This window comes from Pipistrellus kuhlii, unplaced genomic scaffold (genome assembly GCF_014108245.1).
Source record: "Pipistrellus kuhlii isolate mPipKuh1 unplaced genomic scaffold, mPipKuh1.p scaffold_m20_p_25, whole genome shotgun sequence".
Classification (NCBI taxonomy): Eukaryota; Metazoa; Chordata; class Mammalia; order Chiroptera; family Vespertilionidae; genus Pipistrellus; species Pipistrellus kuhlii.
The window spans coordinates 2,684,607-2,703,769 of NW_023425524.1; the positions used below are offsets into that span (position 1 = coordinate 2,684,607).

General features: G+C 57.0%; 1 protein-coding gene across 1 annotated transcript; it reads right to left on the reverse strand.

Moving 5' to 3' along the window:
- Positions 1-12,175: 12,175 nt before the first annotated feature.
- On the reverse strand, positions 12,176-18,447 carry HLX (H2.0 like homeobox). Its single transcript, XM_036453620.2, has 4 exons — positions 17,180-18,447; positions 16,224-16,403; positions 15,284-15,468; positions 12,176-13,267 (listed from the first exon to the last, which is right to left on the reverse strand). The coding sequence occupies exons 1-4, from the start codon at positions 17,844-17,846 to the stop codon at positions 12,752-12,754; spliced, it is 1,548 nt and encodes a 515-aa protein (XP_036309513.1). The 5' UTR covers positions 17,847-18,447; the 3' UTR covers positions 12,176-12,751.
- Positions 18,448-19,163: the final 716 nt, after the last annotated feature.

Below are 19,163 nucleotides of genomic sequence, written 5' to 3' on the forward strand. Positions count from 1 at the left end.
TTAACACTATCGAACTGTACACTTAAAATGGTTAAGATGATAAACTTTATGTTGTCTTTTACCACATATATATAACACAGTATATATATGGAAATTTAACTTTATTGTTAACCAGTAAGCTCTGCACTTTGTATGTGCAATAGCACTAATATTTAGCACACATGTGGTAGTAGTTTCCAATATGTCACTGGTTCTTAGGTGTTTTCACTCATTTCAAATTTAAGACACTCACAAAATCCCATAAGGAAGGAATTATTATTACCGGTATTATTATTCCAATGTGCTGATAAGGAAACTGAACCACGAAGACATTAACCCCAAGTCATGTGGGCTGAGCTGAGGTTTTTGCCCATTTTCACCCCAGAGTCTGTGGTCTCTGTGACCAGCTAGACTGCTGCCTCTCCTTAGCTTACCATGACGAACTGTTGATGCCCAGAGTTAAGAAGAGTCCAAGTTCAGGAAGTTAGCACGTGCAGAGTCCAAGTGAACTTTCTATGAAGGTGGGAATATTCCACGGATCCACACGACACTGTGCAGCAGCCACTGGACACATGTGGCTCCTGAGCCATGGAAGCATGCCTGGTGATCTTCCATTTTTCATTCATTGAAATGTAAATAACTGCCTGGCACAGGTAGAGCTAGAAAGCCAAGACATATTTTTATTAAGTATATTTTACTGATTTGTTACAGAGAGGAAGAGAGAGGAACAGAGAGTTAGAAACATCGATGAAAGAGAAACATCGATTAGCTGCCTCCTGCACAACCCCCACTGGGGATGTGCTTGCAACCAAGGTATATGCCCTTGACCAGAATCGAACCCGGGACTTTTCAGTCAGCAGGCCGATGCTCTATCCACTGAGCCAAACCGGTTAGGGCAAAATGTATTTTTGGAATTTACTTGCCTTGTGGTGAAACACAAACCAAAACCTTGTCAGACACTGGACTATGCACACATCCATAGGCCATCAGAGCCAGGCCGGCACCAGGCCTGGCATGGCCTTCTGGAAACTCCATTGCACACGTGTTCAAAAGTCAATAACCACCAAAACTGGTTTGGCTCAGTGGATAGAGCATGGTCTGTGGACTGAAAGGTCCCAGGTTCGATTCCGGTCAAGGGCATGAACGTTAGTTGCAGGCACATCCCTGGTAGGGGTTGTGCAGGAGGCAGCTGGTCGATGAATCTCTCATTGATGTTTCTAGCTCTCTATCCCTCTCCCTTCTTCTCTGTGAAAAATCAATAAAATATATATTTTTAAAAAGTCAATAACCTCTTATTGTGAAAATAGCTTTGACCTTGGGGATCCCCTGAAAGGATCTCAGAGACCCTTAAGGGTCCCAGGACCACACTTTTGAGTCCTAAGAGACTGACCAGAACCACTCAGCTCCTCCAAGCCCAGAAGGCTTCACTCACCCTGCTCTGGGTGAGTGTCTGCCTTCTCTTTGAGGGACCTTTTGTTCCCCAAAAACCATAGTTTGGTTTATCTTATTCCCAGACCCAAAGTCTTCTACATGCTGGGGCTGGGGAGGGGTCAAGAGCCCCCGTCAAGGTCAATGCCAAGACCTAAGGAAAGAGACCAGAGATGGTGGAGGTGGGCGCGCTTGCTGTAGGAGAATTTTCCTTCCGAGGCTCCAAGTCTCCAGGCAGCGGGGATCACACCAAGAAGTAGAGAGAGAAACGTGCAAAGTGAAATTCAAGATGCTGGCAGAGATGGAAAGGCCGCCTCTCCCCGGGGGGCTCCCGTTCCTCCCCCCTCCTCCTCCCCCCTCAGGGCCGGCAGGAAAGAGGGGGCTGTCGGAGGCAGAGCGGACAGGGCTTCGGAGGGTCTTCTGGGGCGACTCCATCAACGAAATTATTTTCCCACAGACCGAGCCAAAAATATCTTAATGGCTCTTTCCTGATTGCGGAATAAATGTATTAATTTATGGCCCGGCCCCAAGCCCCACCCCACCCCCTTTAGAAATGTAAGAAACGCTTCAGAATCCCACTTAATGTGCATGGCCTCCATCTTCTCTCCTGGTTCTTGTGCTTCTTTTTCCACTCCCTACTTTCACTCCCCCCCCCCCTTCTTTTTTTACTGCCCCCCCCCCCCCCCCCCCCGCCATGACTTCTCCAATAAACTGCCCCTCCTCCGTCTATGCTATTCCCGGCCCCCTACCCAGCACACACCTCACAGAGGTGCTAAAGTTTCTCTCACCTCTCTGGGGGAAAGTCAATACACCAACAAGAATAATTAGCCCTGGCCAGTTTGGCTCAGTGGATAGAGCGTAGGCCTATGGACTGAAGGGTCCCGGGTTCAATTCCCAAAAAGGGCATGTACCTTGGTTGTGGGCACATCCCCAATAGGGAGTGTGCAGCAGGCAGCTGATGGATGTTTCTCTCTCATCAATGTTTCTAACTCCCTATCCCTCTCCCTTCCTCTCTGCAAAAAATAAAATAAAATAATAAAAATAAAAATCAATAAAATATATATTTTTAAAAAAATAATAATTAGATGTCCCTGGAGAGACTGGCTCTCACTCTGTTGCCGCCTCAGCAGCCTTGTGCAGGGGGGGAGGGGGGGTCTGGGCTTTAACAAAGTCTGGGGGTCCCAGAGCTTCCAATACGGAGATCTAGGTGGGAGCTGGGTGGAGGGGAGTTAAGAGGGGAGGAAAATGGGGGACTTCAGTAATACTCTCAACAGTACAATTGATTTCATTTAATAAGAGAAAGCAGAGGGCCACAGACTCTGAGAAACAGCCATTTCACACACCCTGAGGGCAATTGCTCCAAGTTAGCAGGTGTTTATGGCCTCCTCAACACCCCAGTCCCTGGACCCCATGGTCTCAGCTCGCAGTTCCCCTCCCTCCCCCTCTCGCAGTGTCCATCCAAGGTCTCAGCGCGTAAATGGCCAGGGCTTTCTGGGTAATTCAGCCCATTCTCACCCGCATGCATGACTCTTTTCTTTTTAAATATATTTCACAGAGAGGAAGGGAGAGGGATAGAGAGTTAGATATGTGCCCGTAACCAAGGTACATGCCCTTGACCGGAATCGAACCTGGGACCCTTGAGTCGGCAGGCCGAGGTTCTATCCACTGAGCCAAACTGGTTAGGGCTGCATGACTCCTAATAACTCAAAATAAGTACTTGTTTCATCAGGACTATAGATGATTTACACAACGTAGGCCTGGAAAGAGAGAGATGTGACTTATTCCAGGGACTCAGCTCGCTGACCACGTGCCCTTTAGCAAGCTAACCTTTCTTTGGCACAGTTTGTTCATCTGTAACGTGGGGCCAGCGTGAGTAACCACTTAACTGGAGTTTGGTAAAAAAGAAAAAATGCGTTGGTACATATAAGGTTTTAGAACAGTGCCCGGTACTGCTGGTTAAGCTGTCTTGGGCTAACGGTCCTCACAGGTGAGTTCTGCGATCACACTCAGGGACAGAGTCTCCTGCTGGCCAGTGAGCCATGAGACCTGCCTGGCGCTGGCCTGGCTGCCTGGCCTCGGGGAGAGGGTGGACACATCATGCTAACTGGGCAGGAAAGACGCAGGCGCTGGGACATCTCCTCTGGCAGGGCATTGGATCACCTGCCCCGAGCCCAAGGCCTGGACCATCTTTGTGCCTCCTCTGCCACCTGCTGCCCAGGAATTCTCTCCTTCAGCCTGCCTCTTGGGTGGTCCTTTTACCAGCTCTGGGCCATGCTGCAAACCGAATAAGGTCTGGACCCCAAGGTCCTCGATATTACACCTTGAGGATGCGACAGAGCGGGACACGGGCCTTGACTGCCTACTTCGGGCCTGGAGTCCCACCCAGTGCCCAAGGCGCTCGATTCCAAATCCTTCCGTAGACCAGAGGGTTTCCCCTTCCTTCTCCGTGCCCCAACTTTCGTTTTCAGCCTCCCTGAGAGTTCCCAGCCCAGCCACAGCAGAAAAGAGAGATTCTCAGCCTCAGCTCGCTGCCAGGGGCACAGGAGGGAGGGGGGGGCCATCCCCATCTTTCTGGCGCTCGGGCGCTGGAGCCAGAAAGTGTACACAGACCATCAATCCCTGCCTGCCTGTGGAGGCTCTCAGAGGCCGAGTCCTCCAGCGGCCACCCCCATTCCTTGCTTGGGGCCTCAGTCACTTCAGCAAAGCCACTCCTGGTACCCTGGTACCCGCAGCAGCTTCAGCCTGAAGCATCCCGGGAGCAGGGTGAGGATTGGGTCTCAGCCCGCAGGAAGCTCCCCTTAGCCCCGGAGGGACCGGAGTGGGTGAGAGACCCAAGCTGGGGAAGGTCCGGTGAGAAGGGGAAGAAAAAGGACCCCCCACCATCACTAGGGGCAAGGTCTGTGGCTCCTAGCCCTCTCTGATCTTCCCATCCCAGCGAGGAGGAGTGAGTGCACAGTGCGCTTGAGATGCTTCTGTCTTAGGGGATCGTTGGGGACCTGGGCTGGGGGGGTTTGGGGGGGCGCTTTCCCTGGAGGAGCAGCAAGTGGATTCTGCAGGCTTCCCTGTGGTGGTGGCTACACTCACAGTGTAAGCTGCAAGTCTGAAGTAATGATCTGAATAATGAGAGAGAGAGAGAGAGAGAGAGAGAGAGAGAGAGAGAGAGAGAGAGAGAACTCTATAAGTCTGTCTCTGAACTTTGAGCTCCCTTTGTCTTTGAGGAGAGAAGCACAGAAGCCCACCGGTTGAGGGACTGGAGCTACAACCTTGGGGTGTCCTCCCAGCACCTGGATGAGACTCCCCCTGCCTTTCGGGGTGGGCACTGTCAGGGCGGGGAGAGCCTCTCTCATGCAGGTCAAACGGAACCCAGCACTTCCCGCTCTTGCTTCTACCCTGGGAGAGAGTTTCAGCTCTTGTCACGGCATCCCAGCCAAAAGGCAACTAGCGGGGCAGCGCAGCGCGGTGATGGCTTCAGGACGCTCCTGAGCCCCTTGTTGGCCAGGACAGCCTGTGTGTGACCGTGGGCTGCATCAGGTGTGTCCCCAGACCTGGCGGAGGGGACACAGAATCAACTGCCTACAGGGCGCAGAGCAAACGCCCAGAGGCAAATGGGAAGGCACCCTCCCCCCAGGCAGGAGGCCTCTCTGCAGAGGGGGTAAGAGGAGGGAGAGAAAGGTTTTGTGCTTTTGTTCCGGAGGGTGCAACTCAAGATCCCTTCAGATCACTGCAGCCTGAGCGATGTGGGTCCCCCACCCAGAATCTGCCCAGTGGCAGGAAGGGGTAGTGGGGGGGGGGGGGGGAGGACAGAGTGCCAGGCATGTCTCCTGGGTCCTGAGCAATGCCTCCAGGGCGGATGGTTCTTTGCAGATCTTTTGTTAATAGCACAGCCGTTCTGGTTTTACAGTAAAAATAAGTCACAGCCTTTCCTTACACGTGGTTCCTGGACAAGGTGCGAGTCCACCACCTGGGAGCAGCCTGGATGCCCGTCTCTCCTCTCAGGTCACACACTCCCCCCTAATCATCACCCCAGAACCGGCAGGCTGGCCCAGCCCCTCTGACGGGGGACGGGGGAGGGACGAACACTGGGAAGAGGTGGAGGTGCCCAAAGTGAGGAGGACAAAGGAGAACAAAGACCGAGGGAAATGGGACATTTATGTTGCTGGTTTGACTCCTTTTCTCTCGCCCGGTTTGTTCAACCATAAAACCGAGCCGGGAAAGCGGTCGGCACAGGGAGTGGGATCCTGGAGGACATGGGGACCAGGACGCCTGGCTCTGGCGGCTGGGAGGACCCCAGGAGGCCCTGTGGGGACTCCTCCAGGCACTGCCCACCCACCAGTGCTGAGGTCTGGACTAGGGACTCACTGACCTTGGACTAGGGACTCAGCCTATGGGGTGGGGAGGCAAGAATACGAAGGACCCGGATCTTCCACTCCATCCGAACGCATAACAAAAGGGATGCAGTCAGGCGACCCTGTGGCTGAGGGTTCTAGAGATTTCTGTGCCTGGGGCCCGGAGAGCCGGCCACCCGGTGAATGCTGAGTCCCCTTCGCTGGGCTTGCTAGCTGCCCTTGGTTCCCTCCTGGGGAGGATCTAGGAAATCAAGAATCCTGTTCATCCTTAATGAGTTCATTCGTTTGTTCTTCCATTCATTTGCTCCTCTCTTGAGCTCCCCCCCCACACGCTGGGAACTGCTGGGGTGCACTCTTCACCCCATTCTTCCAGGCAACGAAGTTCAACAGCCCTGGCACATCAAAGCAAGGCTGACATTTGCCCACCGGGAAATCAATCGCTCCAGGCGAGTTGGGGGGTCAGGGCAGGTCTGAAACTCCCTGAAATAAAAGGACACTTTCTCGCAGCAGCGGGAGTTGACTGGGTGCTGGGTGCCAGCTCGCTGCAGATTCTCCCCGGCCCACACTCCCCCTCCTGTGGCTGGGACATAGGGGTGCAGATCCCAGCGCCCCCACGGGCTGGGCTGGACCCAGGAAGGGGCACCCAAGGCCGCCCCCAGAAACCTCTGGCCTCAGTCCTGGTTCTTAGGTCTCCAGCTGGCTGAATGACTGTGGGTGAGTCATTGGAGCGACAGGCTGAGGGGATGATGGCCGCCTTGGGCTGTGGCTGCTCAGGACACTCTCCTATAGTGAGCGCTGCTTGAGATCTCGTTCTGCTCTGTGCTGGCCTTCGTTTCGAGGACCCTTGTGTACCTTCAGCCCCCAATTTGGGGTCTCCAAGTCCGTTCTCTCCTGAGTCACGGCTGGATGGCCCCGTGTCTTGTCACCCACTTCCTCCCGTGTGGACAAGGCTAACCAACGATCAGATTGCTCCTGAGGATCCCAAGAGGATCAATATCCTCTGGGCCACAGTCACCGTGTGGTTCGTTTAGTCAATGGGCACTGGTGGAGGTGCCTTCCCTGTGCCAGGCTGGGTGCCAGAATGTCTCCAACCACCACCAACAGGGCCACCCCCTGCCCTCAAGAAACGGAGTGTGGTACAGGGGCAGTGGTGTCGTGTTTCCAAACTGGAGACCATCCCCTCCATGAATTGGTTAATAACTTAGGGCTATTTACCCGGCAATGGTCATAATGACGGGCACCTTTTTCCCCCTCCTTGGACCCCAGACACTTGCTGAAACTTCCCTCCAACAACTCCTTTCTTCGCCTTCCAAAGGAAACTCCCAGCCACACCTGCAAGCCTCCTACTGAGCGCCTGCTGTGTGCATCAGGTGCTGGGGGAAGTGTGGGCCGAGAAGAAGGGGCTCCAGTGGGTGGGGCCAGTGAGACCACGTGACAGCCTCAGTCCTCCCTCAGAGCCAGTCCAAACACCCCTCTGAGGGCTTCTTCCCTGGGGACCAGTGAATGCCGTGCACTCATGGATCCCCTCTAAGGATTCAATTTCTTGGAGAGTATGGCTTGTCTTGCATTCTTGTTTTTTGTGGGTTTCCCCCCCCCACAACTGTGCACACCCTAACAAGCACCTCCAGCAATACCACAGGGAATGAACCAACGAAGGGATGAAGGGATACAATGACGTGCAAGCCTGTGATTCTGGTTGTATGGCACTCTGTGGCTTTCACCTCGGTTAACGCAGTTAACCCTCATGGTCATTTGTCAGCCAGGTGACTGTGGTTACTGCCTGTTAGACAGGTGAGGAGACTAAAGTGTCCATCCGTTCCCAAGGTCACCGGTTAGTCATTGGTGAATGAAGGAATCCTTTCTGGGCTTGGCTGGGTTTCCCTCATGCAGGCTTGGGATCAGGCGCCTTCTTCCCTGATTTTACCCCAAATCCCATCCTGACAGTCCCTGGCTCCCCAGCTCCCAGAGTCTTTGGGGTTACAGAAGCCTGAAGCTCACCCGAAACTGGTTTGGCTCAGTGGATAGAGCGTCAGCCTGGGGACTGAAAGGTCCCAGGTTCGATTCAAGTCTAGGGCATGTACCTGGGTTGTGGGCACATCCCCAGTAGGGGGTGTGCAAGAGGCAGCTGATCTGATCGATGATTCTCTCTCATCAATGTTTCTAACTCTCTATCCCTCTCCCTTCCTCTCTGTAAAAAAATCAATAAAATATTTTTTTTAAAAAAAGAAGCCTGAAGCTCTGTAAGCCCAGCAGGTGGTGGGGGTGCAGCCGCTGCCTCCTGCTCCCCTCTTTTGAGTGCATGGAATTCTAACCCCACCTCACCCACTCCCCAGTGAGCAAGGGTGAGCCTCCCAGCCTAGGGTGCCTCAAGCAGAAATGGAGGAGGAAGCAAAAGGCTGGGGCATCTAGCCTGTTCTCCTAGGGTGACAGAGAGCAGGAGGGCTACGGGGCCGCAGGTCCAGCGATGCTCCACGCTTACCTGTCCGAGGGGCTCAGGGGCCCTGGGCCGGTCCACGCGGGGCCTCGCTCCGTTAGACCGGGGTGTGTATGGCACGGGAGAGTTTCTTAAAAAGCGCAGCCGCCCTGAGCAGGCAGCCGGGTTTGCAAAGCGCAGCGGCTGCTGGGGCCGCTCTGCAAGCGTTAGCACCTGCGCGCCTGCAACGCCCACGAGCGTGATCACGCGCCTGTAACACACAGGTGCGTGGGATGCCCACGTGACAGTGCCTGAGAAGATGCAGAGAAAGTTGCTCCTTTGTATTTGGGCGTCTGCCAAGCCCATCACAACCCCAAGGAGCGGCTGAGCGCCAGGGGTGGGCGGGAACAGGGAAATCCAGCCCCAACCAACACCTTAAAGCTTCTTTTTTTTTTAAAAAATTATATTTTGTTGAATTTTTACAGAAAGGGAAGGAGAAGGATAAAGAGTTAGAAACATTGATCAGCCAAAACCAGTTTGGCTCAATGGATAGAGCTTCCGCTGTCGGACTGAAAAGTCCTGGGTTCGGTTCTGGTCAGGGGCATGTACCCTGGTTGCGGGCACATCCCCGGTGAGGAGTGTGCAGGAGGCAGCTGGTCGGTGTTTCCCTCTCATCGATGTTTCTAACTCTCTATCCCTTTCCTTTCCTCTCTGGAAAAAAAAAATCAATAAAATATATTTTAAAAAGAAAAGAAAAGAAACTCGCTGCTAACAAGCCCAGGAACCCCCGTCCTCACGGTCCTGGGCGCTCGGGGCTGAAGCCGACCCCAAAACCATGCGGGGTTTGGGCTGCGGAGCTGGGCGCGGGCGAACGCCCCGGAGACAAGCGCCCGGGCGGCGTGCACGCAGCGGGCCAAGGCTCCTGGCTTTGCTTCGCTGCATGGAGACGGGGAACTTGGCGGGGCGTGTGTGTTTGGTGTGTGTGTGTGTGTGTGTGTGTGTGTGTGTGTGTGTGTGTCTGTGTGTCTGTGTCCCCGCGCCCCCCTGTGCACCCGATGGGGGAGCGAGGATGTGAGCCCCCCGCCCGCCCTCCCCGGCGAGCCGCACGCGGGTAGCGGTCCCTCCGCTGCGTCCGGAAACCTCGATCGGAGCGCTTGGCCCTCGATCGCTGAGGACGGGAGGCTGGGGAGCTGGGGAGACTGAGTCCCGATCCGAGCAGAGTCGGTACAGCTCACAGACGAGGGCGAGGCCTGGGGCGCCGGGAAGTGTTGAGGTCCCTCTGCTCCGGGGCGAGGCCCCTCCCGGCCCTGCGGCTTCGGCGCGCCCTCCGCCCGGAGAGGCGATCCGGCTCTCCCGTCAGGAATTTCCAGCTTCCCTAGCCGCCCCTACCGGCATCCAGCGCCCCACCGCCCCCAGGGAAGACCCCAGCCAGCCCGGGGTGGGGCAATCTGAGCCGAATTGCGGGTTTCCTCCCGACACCCCGCCTGCGCGCCCGCCCGCCCGGAGAGGCCCGGTCCTGGGACAGCTTTTTGAAGTGAGCTTCTCCTTCTCTGGGTCTTGAGATTCTCGGTCCATGAAAATGTGGGAGAACACCACTGCGCAGGGGAGAGAGCCCCGCTAGTATTTCGCCGGGAACGTGTTCAGGAACGGAATTGGGGTTAGCAGAGGAAGGGGTGCCTGCTACCAGCCTCTGGGAGCCTCCCCCCCATCTCCCCCGCCCCCCAAGGTACCCGCCTCCCAGCCCGCCGCGCCCTCTAGTCTGTCTGGCTGAACCTGGCGGAGAGGAGGCCTCATTTTGCCCGAAATTGCATCAGGGCAGTCCCTGGCCAAAGAAGAAAGAATGCCTTCACTTCGGGAAGACTGGGCCCAAGCGGGGATGTGGGGGTGCAGGCCCCCCCCCCACCCGCAAGGGGCAGGGTAGCTCTGGGGAGCATAAAGCAAAAGCTCTGCCCCTTCTTCTCCCCAGCCGGGCCCTGCGCCAGGTGCACATCCCGCTTCGTGACTCTCCTTAACGCCAGAGCTGGGTTCAAGCGCTTCCTAATTCCATGTTTTTGGGAAGTCCTGGTTCCAGGATTCCAGTGCTTGGGGCTCAGGAGAAAAGGGACTTCCCTAAATAAAGGCAAACTTGGGGTACAGAGAGAATGCAGCAGAGCCTGTGGGAGGAATAAAGGAGCCACCGCAGACCCAGACCCGGCCTGGAACCCCAGGGCAGGTGCGGAGGCTGCTCACCCATCTTGAGGCACATTTAGGGGTAACAGCTGGCTCACAGTCCCCTTCAGCTTCAGGTCCCTCCAGGGCGGCCCCAACCTTTCTTTTCTCTTTCTGCCTCGGACCACCCTGGTCTTCCCTCTCCCTCCCCACTGTGCACATTCTTCTAGGGCAGTGTTTCCCAAAGTGTGGTGCGCGCGTAACCCCCAGGGGTACACGTTGCACCGGAGTTTGGTGGGGATATGCACTGCACTGTGCTTAGCTGCGCCTAATTCTACGTTCTCATGAGTATGAGGGGTACTCAGCGTTACGAAAATTATGGAAGGAGTACACATATGTCAAAAGTTTGGGAAACACTGTAGGAATTCCACTTAGAAGAATGGGAGGGCGGGGGGGAGGGGTGACTGGGGTAGGCAATGGTCAGCCTTCATTCCTGACTGTGCTCTGGGACTAGCCCAGGTGCCTGATGCGCCCCACCAGGGAAGGCTAAATCTGGGGTGACTCCTCTGCCCCTGGGCCCGAAAATCCAGAAGGATTTTCAATGTGCTCAAGCAAATGAGTCAAAGTGGAGAAGATGCTAAGCCCAGACAGGGGAGCTTTCCACCCTGGCCCTGGGAGGAGGGGGTCCTAGGTTTGCTGACCTCACATCTCGCAGAAGCACTGTTCTCCATGACAACCAACCACACACACACACACACACACACACACCAGATAACTGGCCCTTAAGAGGCCGGTGCCCTCCCTCCCACAGCCCAGTGCCAAACAGACGTGGGTGATCAGGCTCGTGGACAACAATGGCTACTTGTTTTAAAATCTCCCCAAAGAACTTTTAAGAGACTCCAAACATTTTGTAGTTGCGAGGACAGCTGAGCCGGGGAGGACCTTTGGTCTTGGAACGAGGATTGACTCTTGAACCTTCCAAAAAAATTTTTGCATGGCCTGCCCCACTGGCAGCAGGGGGTTAAAACAGGTTTGCTTTATGCCAGCTGCACTCTCAAATCAGTGGCAATTTGGGGGGAGGGGGAAATCATGTGCCTGCAGTAACCTAATTATGAGGAGAGAGAGAGAGAGAGAGAGAGAGAGAAAGAGAGAGAGAGAGAGAGAGAGAGAGAGAAAGAGAGAGAGAGAGAGAGAGAGAGAGACTCTCGCATGGGTGCAGTTTTGTAGCCCTATCCCTGGCCCAGGGTGAGCCAGGAGGTGGGAGATCTGGTCTCAGGCTCTGCCTCCGTGGGACCTTGAACAAGACACCTTTCTGCCAGGCAATGGCTTGGGCACCTTGACAGCCATCCCAGGCCCTGCCTTCTGGGCCACAACCATTGTGTCCTCCCTGTCCTCCCACCAGGAAACCTCCAGTCCACACCTGAGTAAGGGGTGTGTTGCCCTGAATTGCCTTATGGCTCCAGGTCCAGCACCGGAGTGGCTACTGGGGAGTGTAGGCTGTGTCTACATTGGCCCCAAAGGCAGGCACCACCACCACCGTCTTCTCCATCCCAACTCCACATCTTCCTAAAACCTGAGTCCCGACTTTCCGTGGGGGAAGCCATCTGCCCCTAACGGTTTCTATGGCCAACTCAGCTCGCAGGCCACACTCAGGGTCACCCAACGGCCGCTGACCTGCTGGAGCCGCTTGGCCTCAATCCCATCCATCTCTGTAGCCACGTGGCTCTGAGGTTGCAGCCCTTACACCCCAAAGCTCTAGTCCCCCCCTCCAGCCGCTGTGACCTGCTATCCAGAGCTAAGGCCCAGCTCAGAGATCCCAGACCCTGTGATCGCATCGCCCTGGCCAGCCACGCAGCCCTTCTTTACAAACCGTAGTAAACATTTTATTTACAAGATCGTGGCTTCCTTCCGTGCAGTGCAGCTGTCTTTGCGACCCCCCAGCGCGGGAAGGCACTGCGGAGTCACACGTCACAGTGTGAGCTGCTTGTATCCATCCAGGGGGGGGAAGTGTCCGTCGGGGGTGGGTGGGGGGCACTGAGACGCCCCCAGGCAACTGCGCAATGTGTGGGCTGAGCCACCAGGCGGCTGGCAAGGGCAGGAGGCGACCCTGGCGAAGGATGCTCCACCGATGATGGGTCTCCGGCCCTGTCCAGGCGCGGCCAGCACCATGGAGGAGGCGCACCAGATCCAGCGGCGATGGGAGGCCACGGCCCAGGTCCCCTGCGCCCTGGTCCAGTCTAGGGGTCTCCGAGAGGCGGCTGGGCGGGCTCTGGGCTTTCGGGGGCGCTGCTGAGGCTGGGCTGGGGCGCAGGGAGCAGCTCTGGGGCCAGGCCTCCACCGATGATGCTTCTCTGGCCCCGTCCTGGCGGCCAGCACCATGGAGTAGGCGCACCAGATCCAGCCGCGCACGGCAGGGTCCCCTGCACCCTGGTCCAGTCTACGGGCCCCCGAGAGGCGGCTGCGCGGGCTCCGGGCTTTTGGGGGCGCTGCTGAGGCTGGGCTGGGGCGCAGGGAGCATCTCCGGGGCCAGGCCTCCTCCGCTGCTGCCCAGACTCCCGGCGATCGCCGTGCCGGTGCCGCCGAAGCTAAAGCTGCCGCTGCCCCCGCTCCCCACGGCGGGCAGGAGCGCGCCGGCCCCCGGGGCCTTGATGACGGTGGTCTGGTGCGGGGAGCGCTCGGCGGCGGCGCCCTCGGTCCGCTCCGTGTCGCTGGGGGCCATGTCCAGGGACTCCGAGTCGCTGCTGTCGCTCTCGGCCTCGCCCTCCTCTGAGCGGCTGGGGCTGTGCTCCTCCTCCTCCTCCTCGGGCTCCCCGTCCGCCGCCGCTGCCCCCGGGGCTGCTCCGCCCGCCGCCAGCTTCTCCTCGTCCGCCGCCTCCTGGTCCTTGTCCTTCTGGGCCTGCGCCTCCTTGGAGTGCCGCCACTTCATGCGCCGGTTCTGGAACCACACCTTCACCTGCGCCAGGACAAGACCGGGAGGCGGCGGTGAGACGAGGGGCGCGGTGCCATCCGACGGGGCGCGCACCCCGGAGGCACCCCCAAAGGCGCCTCTGGGATGGGACGGGCCCTGAGCTAGGTGCTGGGGCCCGGAGGATGCCCAGAGGCGAGAAAAAAGGAGATCGCCAGGGGTCCCTGCCCCAGGACGCACTGGGCCTGCGTCTCCAAACGCTGCTGCTCTCCAGATGCCAGCCCCAAATGGCCTGGGTACTTGTTGGAAAAGGCAAATCCTAGCCAAAACCGATGTGGCCCAGTGGATAGAGCATCGGCCTGCAGTCAAGGACATGTACCTTGGTTGCGGCCCATCCCCAGTGAGGTGTAAGAGGCAGCTGATGAATGATTCTCTCTGGTTGATGTATTCTAACTCTCTATCCCTCTCCCTTCCTCTCTGTAAAAAAATCAATAAAATATATATTTTTTTAAAAAAGTAAAAGAAAGGCAAATCCTCATCTGCAAACTGGGGGGGGGGGGGGGGGAAGAATCATTCTAAATCGATGCTTCCCTGAACCCCACCTGTGTCAGAACTTTCCTTCCCAGGAATCTGAGCGACCCATGGCCCAGAAAAAGGCACCTATCCCCACAATTTCATGCACCAAAGGTGAATCGATGTTACCAATTTCTGCTACGTAGGCCCCCTCTCCTATGCAAGTCCCTCCAAAAGCGATTTTTTTAAAGGAGGGACTGTAGGAAGCACAGAGGGGGGAAGGGGGTTCAAAGAGTGGATCCCAGAGGTGGGGGTACCCCTGGACCTTTCCAGGGAAGAGCAGCTCCTTGGCATGATGGCACCCAGCCCCTAACCAGGATAAAGTAACCCCGCAGTGAGCTCAGAAAACTCTGGAATCAGACCTGTGTGCACCGTGGAGAAAGCGGGTAGGGATGGGGCTGGGGCCGGGGAATCTATATAAATACAGACGATTCCCCAGGGGGACCCAATGCCGTTCACACAAGTTCCAGCTTCCCTTTTAAAAATAACATCCCCAGCTGGGCCCTTCCAGTGCGGTGGTGCCGGGGAGGGGAGTTGTGCAATGGAGGACAGAGAGACCCAGAGTTTGGGGGGGGGGGGGGAGAAGAGAGACACCAATAGGCGACATAAAAAAAAAAAAACGTGCCTGCCGTTGGCTTATGCCTGCTCAGAACATTGGGTACCCATGGGGAGTGGCACAAGGGTGACTCTTTTAGTTTCAAAATTCAAAAAGGAAAAAAAAAAATCCAGTTCTTGAATTCTAGGTTGGGGGGGGGGGAGAATTCGGACATTGAAGGCAGGCATGATGGATTTGTTATTTTCTTGAAAAGTATTCAAGTATGCAGAGCCCAGAGCCAGCCGCGATGGTCTGGAGCATTCTAAGAAACCCCTTTTCCTTCTCTTCCTCCCTCACTCTCTCCCCCGGCTCCAGGCCCCGAGATTTTTCATCAGAGCTTATGCCGTTAGAAAATCGGACTGTGGCCGCTCCACGCGGACTCCTTGCCCCCGACCGGGGCGAAGTCATTCCGTTTGAAATAATGTTTTCACTTCCTCACAACTGGGGATTTCACAATCCCGCAGCAGCAGAAGGAGGGGGGGCGGGGAGGATGGAAGATTAAAAAAAAGGAAAAAAAGAAAAAAGGAAAAAAAACGCCAACAACAATCCTTTGCCTTCGGATTTCTGTCTCTTCTGAAATAAACTGCTTCCTACAGCGAATTGCAGCCGTAATTATTGTCTCCCGCAGCCTGTTTGCTTTCTCAGCGGTTCCCTGGCCCGCTGGCCAAAACTAACAGGCGCTGCCTACGGACACACATCTTTGGAGATGGACTATGGCCTTCGGGCCCTCTCCTCCTCGCCCTCCTCTCTCTCCTGCCTCTTGTCGGGGAGTGCACAGAGTCTCCCGAAATCCAAGGCCTTGTGTGTCCAGGGAAGGACAGTGGGTGGGGTGCAGGACGGGTCCGCGGGCCTGGGACAGACCGACTGCCTTTGGGCCTGCAAACCAGCTGGCTTACCTGAGCATCTGTGAGGCCCAGCATTGCCGCCAGCTGCTTCCGGTCGGGCTTGGTCACGTACTTCTGAATCTCAAACCTCTTCTCCAGGCCTTTCCTCTGCAGGTTGGAGAAGACCGCCCGTGACCATGAGCGCTTCCGCTTGTAGGTCTGAGGCATCGTGTCCTTAGTGAGCACGGCATAGGGACCTGCGGGGTGGGGGGTGAGGGATGGGAGCAAGAGAGAGAGAGAGAGAGAGAGAGAGAGAGAGAGACACACACACAGGAGGACCGAATTAGTGCCCCGGGCCTAGGGCTCAAGGTACTGCTTAAAAATGCTTACCCATGGGCCCTCCCCGCATTCACAGCTTTTGAGAAAGCAACGGAAAGGCCTAAAGCAAGTGTATTGTCTGAGCTGAGAAGCTCAGCATGTCATCCATTAATTTCAAAGGTAAAAGGGTAATGCTGATGCTTGGCTATCAGACACTGGGAGGACAGGCGAAAATGTCCCCCCCCCCCCCAGGCCTGAAGAAGCTAGAGATGTCAGCTATTCCCTCTCTGTCTCTCTCATCTCTCTGGTGTGTGTGTGTGTGTGTGTGTGTGTCCAGGGGCCCATGCGGAGGACCCTAGAGGCAGATTCCCGGAGCAAAAGGGTTTGAAGTCATTTCACAATCTGTGTGCGTGATAATAAGCAACGCCTCTTGCAGCTGAATTTTCAAAGCCCTCACCCCTGCCCCTCCCTACCCATCCCACCCACACCCCGAAAATACTTTCTGGGTTCCCCAGGCCCCCACCCCTTCCCTGTGGCAGCGGGCAGAGAGGGAGAGAGGGACCCAGCTCCTGGGGAGAAATCTTTCGGTTTCTCTCCCGCGACACGGTGGCCCGTTCGGGGATGGCTATAGGGCCGGCGCCACGGGAGGCATCGGTCCCGAGTTTTCTAAGGGGCGGACTCGCCCGTTCAGTACCTGGAAACGTGTCTTGAAACTGATGCTGGACTGAGTTCCTGGGGTTCGAGCTTAAGGGGCTGAGGATGGCAGACGCCTCGTTCATGGGGTCTAGCGACGCGAAGAGCTGGCCGGCGGAGGGCTGCAGGCCTGGGAGATGCAGCCCGGCAGACCGGCCGGCCGTCAGCAGGGACGTGAGATCTGGGACCAGGCGAGAGAAGAGCTGGTTACTTCAGGCAAACCCACACCCTTTGGCCTGAGGTGTTCCTCCGCTCTCCCCCGCGCCCTGGATTGATTTGGTTTCCCTGATGCAGACCCCTGTCTCCACCCCAAGCCCCTCTCTCCGGATTGTGGACAAAGGGGTGATGCAAGAAACGACCTATCTGTCCGTGTCCACGCGGGTATAGCCCGGAAGGGCTTGGTTTTAAAAACACGAAATCCCTCTCAGGTGCCTTTGGAGAATCCCAGACCTAAACCGGCCGCCGGAAGAGCCTGCTCTGCCCTCTCCTCTGGGGAGCTGGGAGTCCCATTTGTTTCGCCACATTCCTGGGGCGGAATTTCTCTCCAAATCAGACACACGGACGAGAACGTGCTCCCCAAAAGGGCTTTTGAAAAACAAATCATAGAGTTTCCTCTCTAGAGATGTGATTCAACACAAGGGATGGTCCCTTTAGCAAACGTTTCCAACAACAATTCGTATGCACATGGACTCTGAAGAGCGGTGTTTTTGGTTTGTTTTTTTAAAGCATTCCTGGGGTCTTTTTATTATCATTATTATTATTATTATTATTATTATTATTATTTTTACATAGAGCAGGTGAGTTTTAAAACCTAGTGTTTCAGGGTCTTCCCACAATTGATTTTTTTCTCCCTCCTTTTAATCAACGTGCCCTTCGTTGTAAAAACACCCAAAAGTGACCCCAAATGGCCCAGGGACCCGGTCAGAGGCCTCAGGCCTCGGGGCCCCCAAGACCTACCTCTCAGCGTGTTGCCTTCTTTGACTTTCGGGTCAAACTCTGCCGACAAAATGCGGTCAATCCCAAATTTGAGGTCCTTGCTAGAGGGGGCCGGGGCCGAGCCGCTGCTGTGGTGGTGAGGGTTGGGGAGCCCCCGCGCCCCGGAGGAGGAGGAGGAGGAGGCGGGGGGATGCAAGGCGCCCGCCCGGGGAGGGGGAGGCGGAGGATGTTGCTGCAGCGGTTGTTGTTGTTGTTGTTGTTGCTGCTGCTGCTGCTGCTGCTGCTGCGGGTGGTGGTGGTGGTGGTGGTAGGCGGCCGAGAGCGGGGACAGTCGCTGCGGGAAGCCAGCGGGGACTTCGGAGGGCGCCACCACCGGGGTGGGGCGAAGCGGGGACCTGGCGGCGGCGGCGGCGGCTTGGAAAGAGGCGTGCGGGTGGTGCGCCGAGCTCAAGTGCGCGGTGAGGGCAGCAGCCGAGGCTCCGGCCAGGCCCTCCGGGGCCGCCCCGGGCTCCCCGACGTGCAGGATGTCCGCGATGCAGAAGGAGGGCTTCTTGACCGCGGCGGCGGCGGCGGCGGCGGGGTCCAGAGGGAAGGCGCAGCCGCCGCCCGGGCCGGCCGAGGAACAGTACGCGGCCGACCAGAGGCTGAAGTTGGAGGCGTAGAAGGGAGCCAGCCCGGCGGCAAACATCCTGGCGGGGCGGCCGCCTCCGCCGCCGCGGCCTGGCTGGGCCGGAGGATGGATGGATGGGTGGGTGGCTGGGTGGGTGCGCGGGGAGGGGCGCGCCTCGTCCAGGAGGAGGAGGCAGCCGCCCGGCCGAGGAGGACGATTCGCTTTCGGTTCTCGGTGCGCTCCCAGGAGAAGCCAGGGAGCCCCGGCACCACCGAGGGAGGGTGAGGGGGGGAAGGCGAGGGTCAGATCCGTTAGATTCAGCCGGTCCCGGTCGGTCCTGACCTCACGGAAGGCGGCGGCCGGGGACCCGCGCTCCCCGCGGGCTGGAGGCGGGCGAGGGGCGCTGGGGAAGAGACAGGGCCCGGGCACCGAAAGCAAAACCCCAAGAGCTAAGCCCTACGAGCTAAATTTAAAACAACAACAATCATAATCCGTTCGCTTAAAAAAAAAAGAAAAGAAAAAGAAAAAATAAGAGGGGGGAAGAAAAAAAAAAACTCCTCTCTAAAAACTCCCAAAGTTTTGGCAGAAGCTTTCCAGTCCGACTCAGGGTAGGGACCTCGATCTGCGCGCTCATTGGCCAGCCCAAGGGCCAATCAGAGCGCGGCGTGGAGGGAATGGGCAGAGAGGGGCGTGGCCCGAGATAGGCCACGCCCCCAGGCCACGCCCAAGTGCTTGCCGCCGCCGCTGCCGCTGCGTGGGCCAAGCTGGGTTCTGAGCGTCCCTTTCCCCCGGCTCCGGGGAAACTCGGACCCTCCCGGGCTTCCGGCGGCGCCGAACCGGCACCGAATCGGCACCGGGCGAGGAGAGTGGGTCCCAAAGACCCGGAGCCCTCGCCTGGGGAAACAGATCGTCCCGCACCATTGACCGCGCGGCGCCTAGGCTGCCTCCCGGAACGCGCTGGGAGCCCCACTACGTGTCCATCCCTTCTTTAAAAAATATATTATATTGATTTTTTTTTTTTTTTTTTACAGAGAGGAAGAGAGAGGGACAGAGAATTAGAAACACCGATGAGAGAGAACCATGGATCAGCTGCCTCTTGCACACCCTCTACTGGGGATGTGCCCGCAACCAAGGTCCATGCCCTTAACTGGAATCGAACTGGGACCTTTCAGTCCACAGGCAGGCAACGCTCTATCCACTGAGCCACACCGGTTCCGGCGTGTGAACATCAGTGTCCTCGGAGAGACTCCATCTCCCTGAGCTCCGGGGCAGGAATGCGGGGTGGGGGTGGGGGGCTTTAGGGGCCCCGCCGCATGCAGCACCGCATCGTCCTACTCCCCGCCTCCTAAAATCCTCCGGGAGCCCTGGCCGGTTTGGCTCAGTGGATAGAGCATT

Excerpts from the sequence above, each read along its gene's own strand:
- HLX (XM_036453620.2), bottom strand. The coding sequence starts at position 17,846 with ATGTTTGCCGCCGGGCTGGCTCCCTTCTACGCCTCCAACTTCAGCCTC. Across the intron at positions 16,404-17,179 it reads AGAAGGCAACACGCTGAGAG|ATCTCACGTCCCTGCTGACG; the intron begins GTAGGTCTTGGG and ends GCCTGGTCCCAG. Across the intron at positions 15,469-16,223 it reads GTTTCAAGACACGTTTCCAG|GTCCCTATGCCGTGCTCACT; the intron begins GTACTGAACGGG and ends CCCACCCCGCAG.